General features: G+C 35.3%; 1 protein-coding gene across 1 annotated transcript in view; it reads left to right on the top strand.

The window, feature by feature from the left end:
* LOC150097072 (RAB11-binding protein RELCH homolog) overlaps nucleotides 1-18,844 on the top strand; it is a 445,830-nt gene that overhangs the window by 196,693 nt on the left and 230,293 nt on the right. The window contains exon 6 of the mRNA XM_090408119.1: nucleotides 5,773-5,937. Within this exon, the coding sequence (XP_090264245.1) occupies nucleotides 5,773-5,937 (165 nt within the window). The remainder of the gene's footprint in view (nucleotides 1-5,772; nucleotides 5,938-18,844) is intronic.

Raw genomic sequence — 18,844 nt, forward strand, 5'->3', positions numbered from 1 at the left:
TTGACAAGTATGGTAAGGAAGGCAGAATCAGATTTTGAGAGAAAATTAGTTAAACAGGCCAAATTAAATTCAAAAGAGGTTTTTCACTACATAGCAAGTAAGAGAAAGAATGATTATGGAAAGATAATTTCACTCATTCCAATGACAGGAAAGTGAAGGAATCAGAAGAAAGTTCATTACACCCCTTACAAAGTGATCACTTTGCAAGGGTTATATCATCCAAATGGTGACTTTGTAGTTATTGATGTGAGAATTGAGGTAGACGAACTGGAAGTACTCTGTGTATTGAAAAATATCATTGTGAATACAGCAGTAGTCCTGGATGGTATGTCAGCTCGTGTGCTACGAGAATGTTCAAATGACCTGGCTAGAGGAGTGCCTCAGGGTTCTGTATTAGGACCACTACTCTTTATTTTGTACATTAATATAGCAGAAGATTTTAGGAGGGGGGTGGTTATTCAGTTGTTTGCTGATGATGCAAAACAGTTAGGGCAGTTGATAAAGGTGATGTTAGATATCTTATAGGATGACTTAAATAAATTGGCAGCATGCACAAAGGACAGTGTTGTCAATTCAATGTTGTAAAACACTTTGTATCATATTGATGGTACTAGTTAACAGGAAATTGATGTGTGGGCATATTGAGGACATATTGCAAGAGTTGGCAAAATAGCTCAGAGGATTACTTCATCAGAGGATGCCGAAGAACACATTGATAAGTAAAGATAGGGAGGGTGTTCTTCTTCTTCCTAACATGGATTTTAGTCCAGGTGGAAGTTCTGGTCTCATGCCATCTCTTTCTTGGTCTTCCGATTCTTTTTTTTCCCACATATTTTATATCTGTACAATATTTTTGGTAGTCTGCTGTTGTTCCATTCGATTTAAATGTTCTATCCATTTTTGTTTATGCTATCTTTATGTAGTAATTAATTGGTTATATATATTAAGGGATTTTAAAATTTCTTGAATTGTCTGATGGTCCCACTTGATATATCCAACTGTTTTTCTGAGAAATTTCATTTATGCTGTTTGAATTCATTTTTCATCTTTCCTTTTTATGATCTATATTTCACTTCTGTATAGTAGAGTTGGTTTTGACAAGACGTTATATACTCTGATTCTAGTGTGTTTTCGTACTAGGGTTGGCTTAAATATGTTATTTATTATGCCATTTACTTTGACAAAGTTAAATTTTTTAGTGTCTGTCTTTTTCTTCTTCGTATGATAAATCACATCCCAAGTATTTGAAAGTATTTACTTGTTTTAATATTTTATTATCTATCATTGTTTTACTTATTGGGTTTTCTCCTTTGAATTCCATTATTTTTTTTTTCTGTAGATATTGTCATATTATATTGTTTTGAGATATCATTTAATGATTTTAGTAATCTTTGTAAATCATCTTCTGATGTAGCTAATATTATTTGGTCATCTGCAAACAGTAGTGTATCTATCTTCATTTGTGAAGATTGTTATAATTTTTATATATATATATATATATATATTTATAAAAATAAATTTAACTGACTAGAACCTGTTTTATTTCCTGTATATATTTCTTGAATGGATTGTGTAAGTTGGTTTGGTATATTTAAATTGGTTAATATTTTTTATCATTATTCAGGCCTCCATGGAGTCGAAAGATTCGTCGCACGAGGTCCTTCCTAAGAAATACAAAGTCTATCAACTCTCATCATGGGAGGTTCCTCCTAGGAAACACTAGGTCTATCATACCACTCCTTAACCTCATTGACCGTTCTCACTCTCACCACTATCTGGCAATGCATTCTATGGTTCAACCACCCTCCATATAAAGAAACCACTCCTCACCCTCTTGCTCACAGTCTCCTTTCATAACTTCCAGGGATGGCCCCTGGTCATCACTCCTTCCTGCAAACCAAGCGAAAGAACTCCCCATTGTCAACCCTGTAACCACCTCTCATCAGCTCAATCATATCACCTCTTCTTCTTCTATCCACCAAACTCTGCAGTCCACATTCCCTCAGCCGATCCTCATAACTAACATTGTACAATCCTGGTTAGTCCTGGGAGCAGGCTTGGTTTAGTTACTTCTCTTACATGGCTGTAATTAACAAGGACCACTTACGCTATCCTGTTCTTTTAATAATAGTGCAGATGTGGTAGCCCTGCAAAAGGATTTCAATAAGCTAGACAGATGGGCAAATGAATGTGAGTGTCGGTTTAATGCAGCAAAATGTAAGGTCTCGTGGTTTGGGACATATCGATGGGACACTGCATACTCTATTGGAGGAGCTATACTGGAGGAAGTAGGGGAGGCAAGAGATCTGGGGATTGATGATTGATAGAAACCTGAAATTTAGGGGACATATTGCAAAGGTGATGAAGGTAACACAGAGGATTGCTGCAATAATGAGAAGGACGCTGACTTGCAGAGATAAAAGAGTTATCATTCCATTGTATAAGACTCTGATCAGACCATACTTAGATTATTGTTCTCAGATTTGATCCCCAGGATTTGAAGGGAATAAATTAACTGTGGAAAGGTACAAAGGTGGATAACAAAGATGGTTTCAGGATTGTACAATGTTAGTTATGAGGATCGACTGAGAGAATGTGGACTGCAGAGTTTGGTGGATAGAAGGAGAAGTGATATGCTTGAGACTTTTAAACTGTTGAGAGGTGGTTATTACAGGGAACTAAACAAAAGGAAACTGTGAACAAGAGGGCGAAGAGTGGTTTCTTTGCATGGAGGGTGGTTGAACCATGAAATGCATTGCCTTGATAGAGTGGTGAAAGCAAGAGTGGTCAATGAGTTTAAGGAGTGGTATGATACTTTGTGTTTCCTAGGAGGGATCTCCCACGATGTGTTTTCTTTTCTATTAATTTTAGAGTAAAAATTGGATCTTTTTGGAAACAGTTTTGTTTTCTAGTAGTTTGTCATCTACAATACTTTGCTTCTCTTTTAATATTCCTGCATTTAGCAATCTAATTCCCCTATAGTTATTGCAATCTTCTTTATTTCCTTTTAGATTGGGATAACCAGTACTATTTTCCAAGAGTTAGGAGTTTTTCTAGACAACTTACCCATATTAAAAAATTTTAGAAGTCTTTCATTAAATTTTTCACCTGGCATTTTTGTATAGTTCTATATTTATTGTCTTCTCCTGGTGTTTTCCTATTTTTCATTTTCTTTATTGTATTTTTCAGTTCTAACATTGTTATATTTTTTGTTAGGTCATTCTTTGTTTTATAAAATTTTATTTCATTGTTCTCATCTGTCCAGAGTTTTGGAAATAGGTTACCCATTTTTCTAAATCTATTGTTTGTATTTTTATCTTTTATTTCTTTGTTCATGGCTTTTATTAATTTATAGGTTGTGAGTTGTGGCTTATATATATCCTTTTCTAGTTCTGTTACAAAATTGTTCTATCTCTCTCTCTCTGTGTTTTTTCCTTCTCATTTTTCAATTGCACTGTTTCTTTTATACTCTTTTCTGCTTCTATTCTTTTGGAATTTAGCCATTTCGTAACTGTCTTTTTTGTTTTTATTATATTTTCTGTTTCTTTGTTCCAGTCTCATAGTCCTCTTTTTCTAATCCATTTGCGCTTTATTCCTGAGGTTTCTGTTGCTGCTTTAATTTGAATGTGTTTCAAATTTTCCTGTTCCTCTTCTATGCCACTTGATTCATGTGTGGGTTCTGATTTTAAGTTTGTGCATTTTTGATATTGTTGTCTAACATGGGGATCCTGTAATGAAGAAATTTTGTAACTTGGTTGATAAGAATTTTATATATTTTTAGCCACTTTGGTTTAATTCAAATTTTTGCTGATACCATATAATGATCAGAGTTTAATTCAAAGCGACCATTTTGATTCCAGGTATCTTTGTCAAATTTAGGAAGGACTTGCCTATTTGTTTTGTATTTTTTGTTTCCTATTCTGGCATTTAAATCTCCTGCTAATAGTAAATAGTCAGTTTTGTTTGTTTTATCTATGGCATTCTGTAATTCTTTATAAAATATATTACTGTCTTCTTTTCCCTCTTCTGGTGTATATGTGGCCACATAACAATAATGTCTTGAGTCTAATTTCTATTAGTCTTTCGTTCATATAGTTATAATATACAATATTGTTCTTTAGAGATTTATGTACCATAATCATTATACCTGCTTTTGCTCTTTTTTTTTTACCCCACTGTAGATTTGTATATAGTTGTCTGTTTCTTTTGTACTTTTTTTTTTGTTTCTGTTACTATACATATCTTTATGTTAGCTTGGTTTAATTGTTTATCAAGTTCCTCTTCTTTGTATGCAATACTTCTCACATTCCATGTTGCAATCTTCATTGTGTTTTTCCAGTTTCGTTTACCTTTTCCTGAATTGTGGTGCTTTCCTTGATAAATCCATCCTGCTTTTCTTTGGATGAGACTTGAAAGTATATTGAATTTCCCCAAGGCAAGTTACTAACCTGTCATTGGGCAAGTCCAGTGGTGGGGCTACTACCTAATCCCTCTGGACAGGTAGATCTAACAGCATTTACTCTGTTAGGATGTTAGGGTTATACTGCCCATACTCGGTCGCCAGTGCCTCATTTGTACTTATAGAACAGGATGGACCATGAGAAAGTGAGGTTGGCATTTGAGTGGGAGAGGCTATGTATTGGGCTTCACCACCCCTTTCACCCTGTTGGGGGTGGAAGGGATGGTGAAGCACAACACTTCCAACAGAGAGGTTATTATCCCTCTTTATAAGGTTATGATTTGGCCACATGGTGACTATTGTGCATAGATTTGGTCACCTGCATTTCTAAAAGGACCAGCAGGCAGTAGAGAGGATTCAAAGACGAATGACCAAGCTTATGACAGATCTGTGAAATGTACCTTGTGAGGACAAATTGAAGGTTGCAGAGTTTATCTGATAGACAGAGGAGAGGAGATATGATAGAAATTTGTAAGTTACTAAATGTATGAGATTAACACAAAAGAAAATTTTCAATATATGGGAAGCAAGGAGGAAAATGAGGTCACACTTAGAGGTTGTCTAAGAGTGTGGTTAGTAAGGATGTGTGGACTAGGTTCTTGACTTGGAGAGAATGGTGAATAATTGGAATGGGTTGCCAGTAGGTCTCCTGCAATGACTCTTGCTCACCTAGTTGGCTGAGTGGTTAGTGTACCCACTCTCCAGTTAGGTTGTAACCAACAAGTCACTTGTTCAAATCTTGCCGTGGGCATAGATGTTTGTGATTATCTTTAGATGGGAGATGAATTTCATCACCCGTTGTGAGACAACAGGTAATGAAATTTAAAAAAATGAAACTGGTAAAATTTAATTAAAATCCTTGAGGATTTTTTAATTAAATTTTTTTACATAAACCACTTTTAAAAAAAAAAGTGCAACAGATGTGATGATCATCTTTCCACTCAGGAATATTCGGTGAATTTTTCAGTCAATATTTTTTTTAATAACAAAATTGAATGTATATTTTGTGAATAATGTAAATTTAAAAATTTAATTTAATGCTGTACATTTAATTTGTAGCTTTAAAGATGGATAGTCACAAGGGTCAGCTTCTTGTCCATGAAGTTTAGTTCCTTTTTTTTTTTTTTTTTAATTATTTCCATGTAATTCTTGCAACTTCATGAAAATAATTTTCTAGAATTCAAAATCATAGAAATTTGTAATTTTTCTCTTCTGAAGGACTGAAATTATAAATGTTGACATTGTTGGATTTGATGTTGTTGCTGATTTGGTCAACAAAAAAAAAATTTTTTTTTTTAAGAACTGTATCTCAGGACTTCCAGAAAGCTCTTTTTAATGCAGCTCATCAGAAAGTGGCTCAAGATAACCGTTTAGTTAATGAAGTCGCAGAAATTTTAGATTCTAACGAAGAAGTGGTCCTTATGCTATCACGTTGCCTACCTCATATTGTTCCAAATGTCCTCCTAGCAAAAAGGGAGGTAAGCTGGCTTTTGTACTCTATATCACATTAGCATTATATTTTTGTTCTGTATTTGTTTGAATCTGATTAAATCATTGAACTGAATGACAAAAATCTTTTAAATTGCAGAGATGAGATTCAGATCTTACAAAAGTCATTTAAAACTCAAATTTGCTTAATCTGTATAATGGTAAAATCTATTTATTCAATGAATATTCTGTTTTTGAAGTTGCAGAGTGCAGCGTCCTTTTTAAAACTTTTATTTAATAATAATAATAAAAAAAATAACAACACTAGAACTGAAAATTAAAGATGCCCATCAGAATTCCTGATAATCCTAGTCATTTTTCAAACATTCTGGACCTTTTCTTTTTAACTAGTTCCCCTTTCAAATATGCTGTTAATGTTAGCTCTTCTCTTGGCAAGTCTGACACCTTATTTCACATGTTTCATTTTCTATACAAAAATATTTTGGGAAAATTTGGAGAAAAGAGCAAAGCTAATAATAATGTCAAATACCTGTTGGATTTCTGCTCAGGACATGGACTGGTTATTACTAACACCATGTTCCAACATAAAAATGTGCACAAATTCACATGGAGAGAAAAAGCAAGGAATAAGAAAAGTCCAATTGACTATTGTCGATATCGATGTTTTCTCCCTGGTGCAGGACACCAGAGTGTAGAGAGGATTTGAAATCGAAAGTGACCACTGTTTAGTCTTGAGCAGGATAAAATTTGAATTTCATATTGAAAAGAATAACATGTTAGAAAGTTTTAAAGCGAATAAAAGTTGAGCAGCTCTCAGATGTGAACTGCAGACTAAAATACACACAACTTATTGAAGAAAAAATGAAAGAGTTTGAGAACAGGAACCAAAGCTTGGAGATTCAGTGGCAAACTTTGAAGAAAACCCTGATCGATTCAGCCAGAGAGGCATGTGGTTAGGTCATCTGCAAGGATAGAAAAATCAGAACTCCATGGTGGACACAGGAAGTTAAAGAAGCAGTGAAGGAAAAGAAGAAAGCATATCAAAAGTTTCTGGCAAATAAGTCAGCTTGTGCTCTTAGAGAATGTAAGAAAGCTAAACACTGTGTAAAACCAGCTAAACATGGGAGGACTTTGGCAAGAACATAGAAAATAGATATCAAGAAGTGGCAAAATATTCTGGAGGTTGTTGAAGAACCTTATAAATGGAGGAAAGATGTAAAAGGAAATAGAGATGATAAAGGTGACATTAAAACGGGAGAAAAAGATATCCTTGAAGTATGGATTAATTACTTTGAAAAATTGCTAAACGAAACAAGCAGTGATAGCACAGTGGTAAGAAACACTCAACAGACATACAGTCATGAATACATATCGATACTTAAAGTAGAAAAAGCCATCAAAGGCTTGAAATGTAGAAAGGCAGCAGGAGTAGATGACATTCGACAGAGGGACGAATTCCCAATGATTGGAGTAGAGCTTATAGTACCCATATATAAAAAGGAAAATAAAACTGAATGTGAGAATTACAGAGGTATTTCCCTACTGAGTGTTCCTGGTAAGATTTATGCTAGTATACTTGAGAAACGGTTGAGAAGAATTGTTGAAGAAAAGTTTGCTGAAGAACAAGCTGGATTCAGGCCAAGTAGAGAGCTGTCAGAGTCAGATTTTCACTTTATGACAAATAGTTGAGAAATCATTGGAATATAACAAAGATCTATACTTAAGTTTTGTCGATCTGGAAAATGCATGTGACAAGGTGCCAAGAGAGAAGCTATTCAATATGCTGCAGTTATATGGTGTCAATGGAAAATTATATCAAGCAATACTTCGTCTTTATTTCAGTTGTAAGTCAGCAGTTAGAATTGAAGGAAGTACAGGAAGATGGTTTAATGTTTAATCTGGTGTGAGACAAGGATGTACATTATCCCCTCTGTTGTTCATTATTTATATGGATCACATTATGAAGGAAAGTGGTATTAAACATGATATCGAAATTGGAGATGTTAATGTCAGCTCTTTGCTTTGTGCGGATGATGTTATACTTCTAAATAAATCCGCTGCAAATCTGCAAGATTTGTTGTTGTAATAGATATGGTATGAAGGCCAGCAATAAAAAGACAAAGACAATGAAAATAGGTAGAATTGTAGAAAATATCAACTGCATTGTGAACGGAGAACCTTTGGAACAAGTAAAACATTTCAGCTGATTAGGCACGATTTTTAGTGAAGATGGTAAATTAAATATAGAAATAGACAACAGAATCAACAAAGCTGGTATGGTAGTGTTGGAACGTCCTACCTAACTGACTGTTCCAATTATGCTGGTTTGTTCAACTTATCCTTACCTCTTTAAATTTTGTTTTTCTTCATTAGTTGTTGATTGATGCTCATCTGAATATAAAGAAAATTATATTATACTGCGCCACCGTATATTCAGATTAGTCTAAATATTATAGAAGAATCAATCATCAACTATATTTATATTATCACTTTATTTTTAGGCCGAGGTTGTTACTAGCATTTAAGGCTTCCAGAAAGGTCCGATTAATTTTATGAGTGGTGCATTGAAAGAAAATCAGGCAAACACCAAGTTTAACTCAACAAAAGAAAACATTTAATGTGGAATGGTACAACATAAACACACAAGTATAACTATCTGCAAAAAAGTTATCCAATTAAAAATTTACAAGAATTCATATTCAGATAATAGTAACTTCTAGGTTAGGTTTGTGGATTATGACTAATGTTGACATTTCTCAATTCAAAAGCTTTAGTATTTCTTTCACATAGTTCTCTCTATCCAATTGGATGAATCATATCATAAATATATTAGTTCAGTTTAAAGTATTCAGAATAATTACAATCCATTATCTATCAAACATTAATTTTTCAGTTCTTTATGTTTAGTGTTAAGTTGAGAATAGATTTGAAAAGTTTAAGCTTCCAAATGTTACAATGATTAGTCTGTCATAAGATTAGTCATTGTAACATTTGGAAGAATATAGCTCAGTCAGTTAACACTTAATAGAACAACATAACTCTTATTGCTTCGAGGGGAAAGTATTTCAGTACATCTAACATCCGACCATTGCTTGACATAACACCACAGCTAAGGTCAAAATATATCCAACGGAATTAACTGATATTGTTTCACAAGTTATAGAAAGGACAACTCTTACCGGGTTACCACTTTTAAGCATCAAATTCGCATAGGCACATTCAAGTTTCTTGTTGACTTTTGGCACATTTGAATTTCTTGTTGACTTTTACTTTACTGCAACACAATTCAAAAGAAATCTTCTGCTATAATAACTGAATTATAGGCACAGAAATACACAAGTCTTGATGCACTTGGTTTAAGTTATTTACTAATTCCATATTTTCTTCTATGTATTAACTTCAGTTCCGCACTATTCTTCCACTAACCGTTAGGAAATTATTGTAGTATCAGAACTCCCATAGAAGTAATTCAAAATGCCTATTAATTCCTTGTCCTTTCCTGGTCGATTTTTGGCATATGTTAACTCCCCTTCTGCCACTCACTACCGATCTCTATGCTCTCTCTATGGCTTCTCCCTATATCTTACTTTCGTTTTCGAATTAACTCTGTTCTCCTCTTTCCCACCAAAATCCGGTTTTGACCAGTTCAGTTCATAACAACTCGCTTCTCCCTTTGTATACAGTACTCCACTCTCTAATCATGCGCTACTTAAAAATAACTCCGTTTCCATTACAGTGACCAATCAAATCTCATTAGCAGAATTGCTTAAATTTACTTTCACTTTCATTTACAATAATAAAAAAAACATATATCACAGTTCATTTAGGATATATTTACAAGTTATATAAAGAATTTATTCAGAATAAATAACTAAAAAAAATTATAATTATTATTTCAATAAAAGTTTAACAGTAAGTGTTTAATTTACATAAGAGCAAACTTAGCTCATTAAATGCAATATATGTTAAATCATGAATGAAGTATTAATAAATCATAAAATTCTTCATTCACAATTTAACAAAATCAACAAAACTGATATGGTAGGAAGTCAACTGAATACATTTATATGGAATAAGAGAGAAATTAGTCAGAACACTAAACTAGCGGTATACAAGACAGTGTTCAAACCAGTTTTAACTTATGGATCTGAGAGATGGGCCAGAAGTAAAACACTTGACCAAAGACTAGAGACCACAGATATGAGAGTCCTGAGAAAGATTAGAGGCATAAACAGATGGCATCAATGGCAATATCATATTAAAAACGAGGATATTAGGAAAGAACTTGCAATTGTCAGCATTCAGGAATGCGTTAGCAGAGCTAACCTCAGGTGGTATGGTCACTTAAACAGAATGGGCGAGGAAAGATTAGCAAAACGTGTTCTCTGCCAAGTTGGCAGGAAAACGACCCAGTTGAAGACCAAGATATAGGTAGATTGATACGGTACAAAGTGCCTTAGATGATAGAAATATAAGATCTGATAATGTTGGAGTCTTCACAAGTAACAGACTGGTTTGGAGGAAAATTATAGATAGGAAGTTAGGAATGATGTAAATTTTTCATTAGTACTATCATATCCTGTACACCCCTTGAGGGTACATGTCAGGAAATTGATGATGATGATTCATCCTACTCCCAGCTGATCTTGGCCTTTCATCCGTGGCACTACAATACTGTGTCAATTAAAATTACCTTTGTAATGTCCATGCCTCATTTCTATGGTGTGATTATTGCTTCTGCTCTTCTGATCCTAGCTCCAATTCTAATCTAATAACAGAAATTATGCTTGCTGTGATGAATGCTTTTATGCCTCCACTCAGAACCCTTGTCTCTCAATCCAAATGGTTCTATAATAATTGTGCTGAAACAGTCCAAGCCAAATTTAGCACATATGCAATAGCTCAAGTCAGAAACTCCAGCCTTTCACTCATTTTCTATTATAGGTTGTGACAACTGAGGTTGGGGGAAGATCTAAAGTGAACTTTGTAAGGGCCAAAATGCACTAAGCTTGTCTCTTCTTCAAATGGCAGTTGTTTTCTGATCCCTTTCCTAGGCTGTGAGACACAAGTTCTGTCTTCTCATATTTTAACCTCTCTTACGTTGCAGTGGTACAATGGTAACATCACCTAAAGATAAGGCAGACCTCTTGGCATGAGATTTCCCCCCCCCCCCCTCCAACTCTTGTGTGCATGACTAAGCCAACTCTTCTCACCCGTGAGCTGTTCATTTATGCCTTTTCTGAAATTTCACCAGGACATCAGAAAAATACTCAGTAGCCTTGATGGTATTCCTCTAGTTGGATTAAAATCTTATGCCCTAGAACTTACACCTGTATTGCAAGTTAGGCTTCATACTCATCTGGCATATCCTACAGCTTGGAGGTCAGCTTTTATCCAGCATGTTCCCAAATGAAGAAGATAAAAGTAAACCATCAAACTATAATCTTATTGCTTTATCTTCAGTACACTCTAAAATAATGGTAAGGGTTATGAACAGCCAACTACTGCACTACTTGGAGACTCACCAGTCACTTAGCAATTATCAATATGCGTTCTATCATTCTCATTTCACAGCACCGTAGACAACCTCATCCACCTTTGGGTGGAAGCCATGGGGAAAGTTTTCCAAGGCATTTGATTGAGTTTAGTATTGCAGCTTCTTACCAAGCTACTATCTTATAATATTCCTTCTTCCTTTTGTGAATTGCCATCTTCCTCATCAGTTTTCCATCTACTTTGGATCAAGGTAGATGGAAAACTATCTACCCTGACCATAGAATCTAGATGCACGACCATAGACTTTTCAATCAATGCTAGTGTACCTCAGGGCTCCTGACCTTTTAGATTATTGTTTCACATTCGGAAGTGGTGCACCTAGGACCTCCCTCAAGTATAGCTGCATTATGTCTTTTCTATAGGTATTTCCATGGTCATTGTTTCACTGAACTAGCCACTACTATTCCTGCACTTCTAATCTTGTATGAACATGAGCAGCAACTAGTTCTCACCCATATACTGTTCAGCTCCACGCTCATCGAACAAATTTCTCTTCCTTCATTCCCTAACACCTCTACTCTGGAATAGTCTTCTCCATACTGTTTTTTTTGGGATCTCTCATGTGTGTGGGATACACACACGCGCGCGCGCACACACACACACACACACACACACACACACACACACACACACACACATTGGAAACAAACATAGTTGCTAGTGTAGGAAATGGTAGTTGTGTTTGTTTTTTAACTGAAATTTGTATTGAATTTAATTTGAACATTAAGGATGAAAGCAAAGATGGGAAATGTTCAAATATTATCACTGTAGCATTCTTGTGCTGCATAATTTATAAAGCCTGAATTCCTGAAGATTGGAGTAGAGAGCTCCAGATAAAGGTTGTCTGGACCAGATTTTTATGTTTTTATATTGATCCTTGAATCAAACGTATTGATTGATGCACAAGATATAGATGAACTGATAAGCACAACTGTGGCACGTATTGGGCACGAGTGAGGGATGGAAAAGAAGTTTCACTTTCTTGAAGAGTTGGAGATTGTAGTTTGGAGTCACATCATAAGGAAGGCTATTCCACAGGACAGAGATGGATGGAATGTAAGAGGGGAAGCAGGTTTGGTGTGTTTGCAGTTGTATTGAAATGATGGTTGCCAGTATAGTGTAGCAGTAATCATGGAGGTACCTGTAGAAGAGAGAGACAAAGCTTGAAACGGCATATCTCTGAGATAGAGATTGAAGTGAGTCAGATTGCTCTTCTCTTCCATGCAGTGTTGAGAATTTTAGGGAGGTCTTACATGCACCACCCCAAACATGTGAACAGTATACTAAGGATGTGTGATTTGGGATTTGTATTGCATTGAGGAAGGGTGAAAAATAACATGCTGAGTAGAAGTGAACACCTAGTTAAACAGGCTCACGAACCTATTGATGTTTTTTTCCCCCAAAAGAGCCTATAGGTAAATGTCAATTTAAGCAGAGATGTAATCCAGTCTTGTGATCGTGTATTATTGAGAGTAAGAATAGGTGAGCTGAGATCCCTTTTGTCAAAGAAAATGCAAGACTGTTTTGGGGACATTGAAGATAGCCATATTTTCTTCACCCCATTGAAGTATTGTATTGGGATCAGTGTTTAAGGCACTGATTGCAGATGATCTTGAAGTATGGTTTGTTGAATGGGTAGGATGAATGGAATTAGTGGTGATGAGAGTAGATTAAGAGGGTGGGTATTAGAACAGACCCCTGAGGCACTCCTTCATTTGGTGGTGATGCTCAGAGAGGAAGCCACCTACTACGATAAACAACGAATGGCCAGAGAGAAAACTGACTATCTAGTTAAAGGGTGGTAGGTAGAACAAAAGTTAGTCAAGAAATTATTAGAATATATAACATAGATCTATATTTAAGTTTTGTACATCTGATCAAAGCACATCATAATGTGTCAAGAAGAAAGCTCTTCAAAATGCTACAGTACGAATAATGGTACAAATAAAGAGTATATACACTGAGTGGTATATAACTTACTTAGGTTATAAGTGAACAATGAAAAATTATCAGATATAAGGCAAGGATGCATACTGTCTTTTCTGTTAATCATCTGTATGATTAGGATATGAAGAAAAGTGGCATTAAACCTGATAGTTGAAATGGAGATGCATATTTGAAACTGTCTCAAAAATGATTCATCATTGAATTCAGTTTACCTTAGAGGAGGAGAAAAACAATCACCTAGCCTTTTTAGATGATAGAAAGTTGAATTGCAAACTATCATCATGTCAACCTAATGATAGTTTGCAATTCATTTTTTCTCATGTCTGTGCTACTTATCATTCAGTCAAGAGTTGGAACCATTAAGACTGCATTATACTGTTCTCAGAGTTAATAGTTTGCTCTACTGAAGACCTTTTCTGTCAAGAATTTAATTATATGAAATCTGCATTTTTAAAAAAATGGTTTTAATAAGTCCTCTATCAAAAAAGCAGTTAACAGCTTTAGACTCTTAGTCTTTAGATAGATCTCACAAGAGGAGAAATCACTTGGATTCTGCTTCCATATATTAAAGGAATTTCTGAACGTATGCTAAAGTTTTAGAATAAGATTACACTGGGTGTTTTATGGACCAATAAATTTAATGATAAATAATGCCAACAAGTTTCACCAACTGGGCTGTTTGGCTTCTTCAGGACTTACAAAACAGTAAAGACAACTCGGTCGCTAGTACAGAGAACAAACGTATAAAATATAACATAAATTAAAATGACGTGTAATATCATACGCATGAAGCATGTGTTTCATTAGTTATTGTTGTGCTTGTGCATACTCTGTAGTTTGCAGCGAAATTAAATTCTGACAAGCTTAGCAAACTTTTTAGTGTTTTCCATATGTCAGACAGGATCATTCCTTGATTTATATTTAGGCTGTTTTCAGAGCGGAGAACCACTGTAGCTTCTTTGAAATTGCAACATAAGGATACAATTTCAACACTTCTTTGAAATTGCATCCTTATGATGTGACTTTTTCTTATAGATAAGGGCATGGAACTTTTGTCCCATTCAATGGTTTAGTTTGTGTTGAAAAATTGGAGGACTAATCCGGAACTATCTATTCTGTTGTTTTTAACATCCCCTACGTGTTCCTTTTTTCTTTTCTTATTTCAAGACTTCTTGATACCTGACCTATGTAGTTTAAACCACAAGAGCAAGGGATGTTGTATACTCCAGCATATTTGAAGAAGGCGTTGTTGTCCTTTAGTGACCTTAATATATTTCGGATCGTCTTGATCGGTTTGAAAGTTACTCTAATTTCAAAAAGTTTGAAGAGTGTTGCAAACTTTTTTGACACTGTTCCTGCACAAGGGATGGCAATTGAGTATTTATCTTGAGTCTTGGCAGATTGTTGTTAAATTTCTTGGATAGCTGTTGTTAACCAGGGTCTGTAATATATGAGTTAATTCACCATGGAGGTCTTTTTCTTCTGATATGATGCTGGTAGCTCTATTTTTAGGCATGTGTATGATGCTAAGTTTTTGAGAAATGTGGTGAGTAGATGAGAAGTGAAGATAACACCTGGTATGAGTTGGTTTACAGTAGACTTGAAGGTCGATATGCCCATCTGCTTGTTTTTTGATTAGGGTATCTAAAAATGGTAGTTGTCTGTCCTTCTCAAGTTCCAAGGTGAATTTGATTTTCTGATGGAAGGAATTTATCTTTGTTTGAAAGTCAAAAAAGCGCTATTTCATTATTTCTCCAAATTATAAAAATGTTATCGACATACATCCACCATACTAATGGCTTAGGGTCTAATTGGGACAGGATGTCATTTTCTAGTTTTTCCATGAATAGATCTGCACACGGAGGAGATGGGGGACTGCCCATAGCCAAGCCAGTTAGTTGTTTGTAGATAGTGCCATTCCATTTAAAGAAGTTTGATTTGAGGCAATGACTGGAGAGGTTAGCAGTATCTTGAGGATACAGATTGTGTAAGATGTACTTCTTCTACCGTGATGTTTTAGTGAATAAGGATACCACGTCCAGGCTGTCAAGAATATCTGTTTCAAAAATAGAGATGTTTTTCAGTTTATCGATGAAGTGCTTTGAATTCTTTGTCATTATCAGAGTTTCGAATATGATCTTTAAGGAGACGGGCAAGGTGTTTAGACAATAGGTAGGTTGGAGAATTTCTTCCATCCACTATGGGGCGTAGAAGGACTTCACTTTTGTGATCTTTAGGAGAACTGTATGATCGCGGTGTCACTGGGTGCAATGAATTTAATCTCCGTTGTAGATCTGTAGACCAATTGTTCATATTTCGTAATAAATTATTTGTGACCTCGTGGTTTTTCCATGTTGTGTCTGAATCTAATATCCGATAAGTTGATGTATCCGAGAGTAACTCTGTGATCTTAGCTGTGTAGTCTTTGGTGTTAAGGATAACCGTCGAGTTTCCTTTGTCTGCTTTTAAAAGGTTGATCTGTTTGGATAGAGCTTCAAGCTGGATAGAGCTCTCTTTTCTGAAGGTGTTATAATTTGGTTTGGTGGACTTGATGATGAATGGATAACAGCGCTCTTTAATCTAAGATCATTGGCTATTGTTTCAGACAAAGACGAGAGTGCTGTCTCTATGTTGCATTAATATTAACCTTTGGAATATAGTTAGGTGCGATAGCAAAAGTGAATCCTTTTTTGAGTATGCTGACTTCCAGTTGTGTTAAGGAATGGTCAGAGAGGTTAAAGATTACTTTGTCCTCAGGCAGGCTGGGTTTAGAGTTATAACTTCTTTTTCTGATAAGAAAAGCCTGGTTGAAGCTATTATGTGTCATGTTTTCTAGAAGTGTCCATAAGTCTGTTTCTATGTTGTTTGAAATGTCTTCATAAAGTGAGAAGCATTTTAGATATATTTTGCTAAGTTCGTATCTGATATTTTGTATTCTATCACGTAATAGTGCCAGGGACATTTTGAAATATATTCTTTTAGCTCTTCTTGTCTGGAAATTTTCTCAGATACTGGATTCAGACCCTACATGGAAAAACCACGAGGTCACAAATAATTTATTATGAAATATGAACAGTTGATCTACAGATCTACAATGGAGATCGAATTCGTTTCACCCAGTGACACAGCGATCATATGGTTCTCCTAAAGTTGACAAAAGTGGAGTCCCTCTACGTCCCATAGTGAATGGAAGAAATTCTCCAACCTGCCTATTGTCTAAACACCTTGCCCGTCTCCTTAAAGATCATATTCGAAACTCTGATAATGACAACGAATTCAAAGCACTTCATCGATAAACTGAAAAACATCTCTATTTTTGAAACAGATATTCTTGACAGCCTGGATGTGGTATCCTTATTCACCAACATCCCGGTAGAAGAAGTACATCTTACACAATCTGTATCCTCAAGATACTGCTAAACTCTTCAGTCATTGCCTCAAATCAAACTTCTTTAAATAGAATGGCACTATCCACAAACAACTAACTGGCTTGGCTATGGGCAGTCCCCTATCTCCTCCGTGTGCAGATCTATTCATGGAGAAACTAGAAAATGACATCCTGTCCCAATTAGACCCCAAGCCATTAGTATGGTGGATGTATGTCGATAACATTTTTATAATTTGGAGAAATAATGAAACAGCGCTTTTTGACTTTCAAACAAAGATAAATTCCTTCCATCAGAAAATCAAATTCACCTTGGAACCTGAGAAGGACAGTCAATTACCATTTTTAGAGGGCATATCAACCTTCAATTACCATTTTTAGAGGGCATATGTGGGCATATCAACTTTCAAGTCTACTCTAAACCAACCCATACTGGGTGTTATCTTCACTTCTCATCTACTCACCACATTTCTCAAAAACTTAGCATCATACACAAGCCCAAAAATAGAGTTGTCAGCATCATATCAGAAGAAAAAGACCTCCACGATGAATTAACTCATATATTACAGACCCTGGTTAACAACAGCTATCCAAGAAATTTAATTAAAAAGATACTTCAAAGCAACCCCATACAACAACAATCTGCCAAGACTCAAGATAAATCCTCAATTGCCATCCCTTGTGCAGGAACAGTATCAAAAAAGATTGCAACACTCTTCAAACCTTTTGAAATTAGAGTAACTTTCAAACCGATCGAGATGATCCGAAACATATTAAGGTCACTAAAAGACAACAATGCCTTCTTCAAATATGCTAGAGTATACAACATCCCTTGCTCTTGTGGTTTAAACTACATAGGTCAGACATCAAGAAGTCTTGAACTAAGAAAAAAGGAACACGTAGGGGATGTTAAAAACAACAGAATAGATAGTTCTGGATAATCCTCCAATTTTTCAACACAAACTAAACCATTTAATGGGATAAAAGTTCCATGCCTTATCTAGATTAAAATTTCTGGTGTTGTAATTTCAAAGAAGCTACTGAAAGCACCTAAACTGAAATCAAGGAATCATCCTGCCTGCCATATGGAAAACACTAATGAGATCGCTAAGCTTGACAGAATTCAATTTCGCTGCAAACTACATGCACACACAACAATAACTAATGAAACACATACTCCATGCGTATGATATTATGTGTCTTTTTAATTTGTTATATTTTATGGATGTTTTCTGTGCTAGTGACTTTGAGTTGTCTTTACTGTTTTGTAGGCTCCGAAGAAGCCAAACAGCCCAGTTGGTGAAACTTATTGGCATTATTTATCATTTATTGGTCTATAAAAAACTCAGTGTAATCTTATTCTAAAATTAAGTTAGTAGCCAAAAAATAAAAATAAAAAATACTCGCATATGCTAAAGTTCTATTATACCATTTTTGTCCTGTCAGGAAGATTTTACCTTTGTTTCCTCACCTGAAGACGAGCTTTCAGCTTTCTACTAAATGATCCTTTGCTCCTGTGGCTTGTCTTAATTTGGACAGTCTGGTAGATCTGCAGCCATCCATCATGAGGAGCATAAATCTTGTATCCAGTATTAGGAACATTCAGCAGTCTGGCCTAGCTGAACATACTATTTTGACCAAACGTAGGATACTTTAGTAAAATGCAAGCTCTACATCACCTAAATTTAAATGGGTCTGATGGCCTTTAGTTATCCTCTTTGTTGATGGTGATGTCAATTTTTTTCATAATTTCCTGATGTATACTACCCTCAAGGAGTGTTCAGGCTACTATGACTGTACTACATGATTAAGTTTACCTTATTATTAATCCCTTGTCAACAATTTCCTCCAAATTTTCCCCTATTGTCAGCACCCCAGTATTCTGCTATCTAACATTTTCTTTCTAAGGCACCTCTGACTAAATCAATCCACATAGACCTTTTAAGTTGACAAATGTCTTAAAAGAATATATAGAAAATGTAAGAGAGCTGAACTATGTGTAAAAGTAGCTAAACAGTTTGTGGGAAGACTTTGAGAATGTAGAAGAT

This window comes from Typopeltis vanoorti, chromosome 18 (genome assembly GCF_054136105.1).
Source record: "Typopeltis vanoorti isolate ZY-2024b chromosome 18, IOZ_Tvanoo_1.0, whole genome shotgun sequence".
Classification (NCBI taxonomy): domain Eukaryota; kingdom Metazoa; phylum Arthropoda; class Arachnida; order Uropygi; family Thelyphonidae; genus Typopeltis; species Typopeltis vanoorti.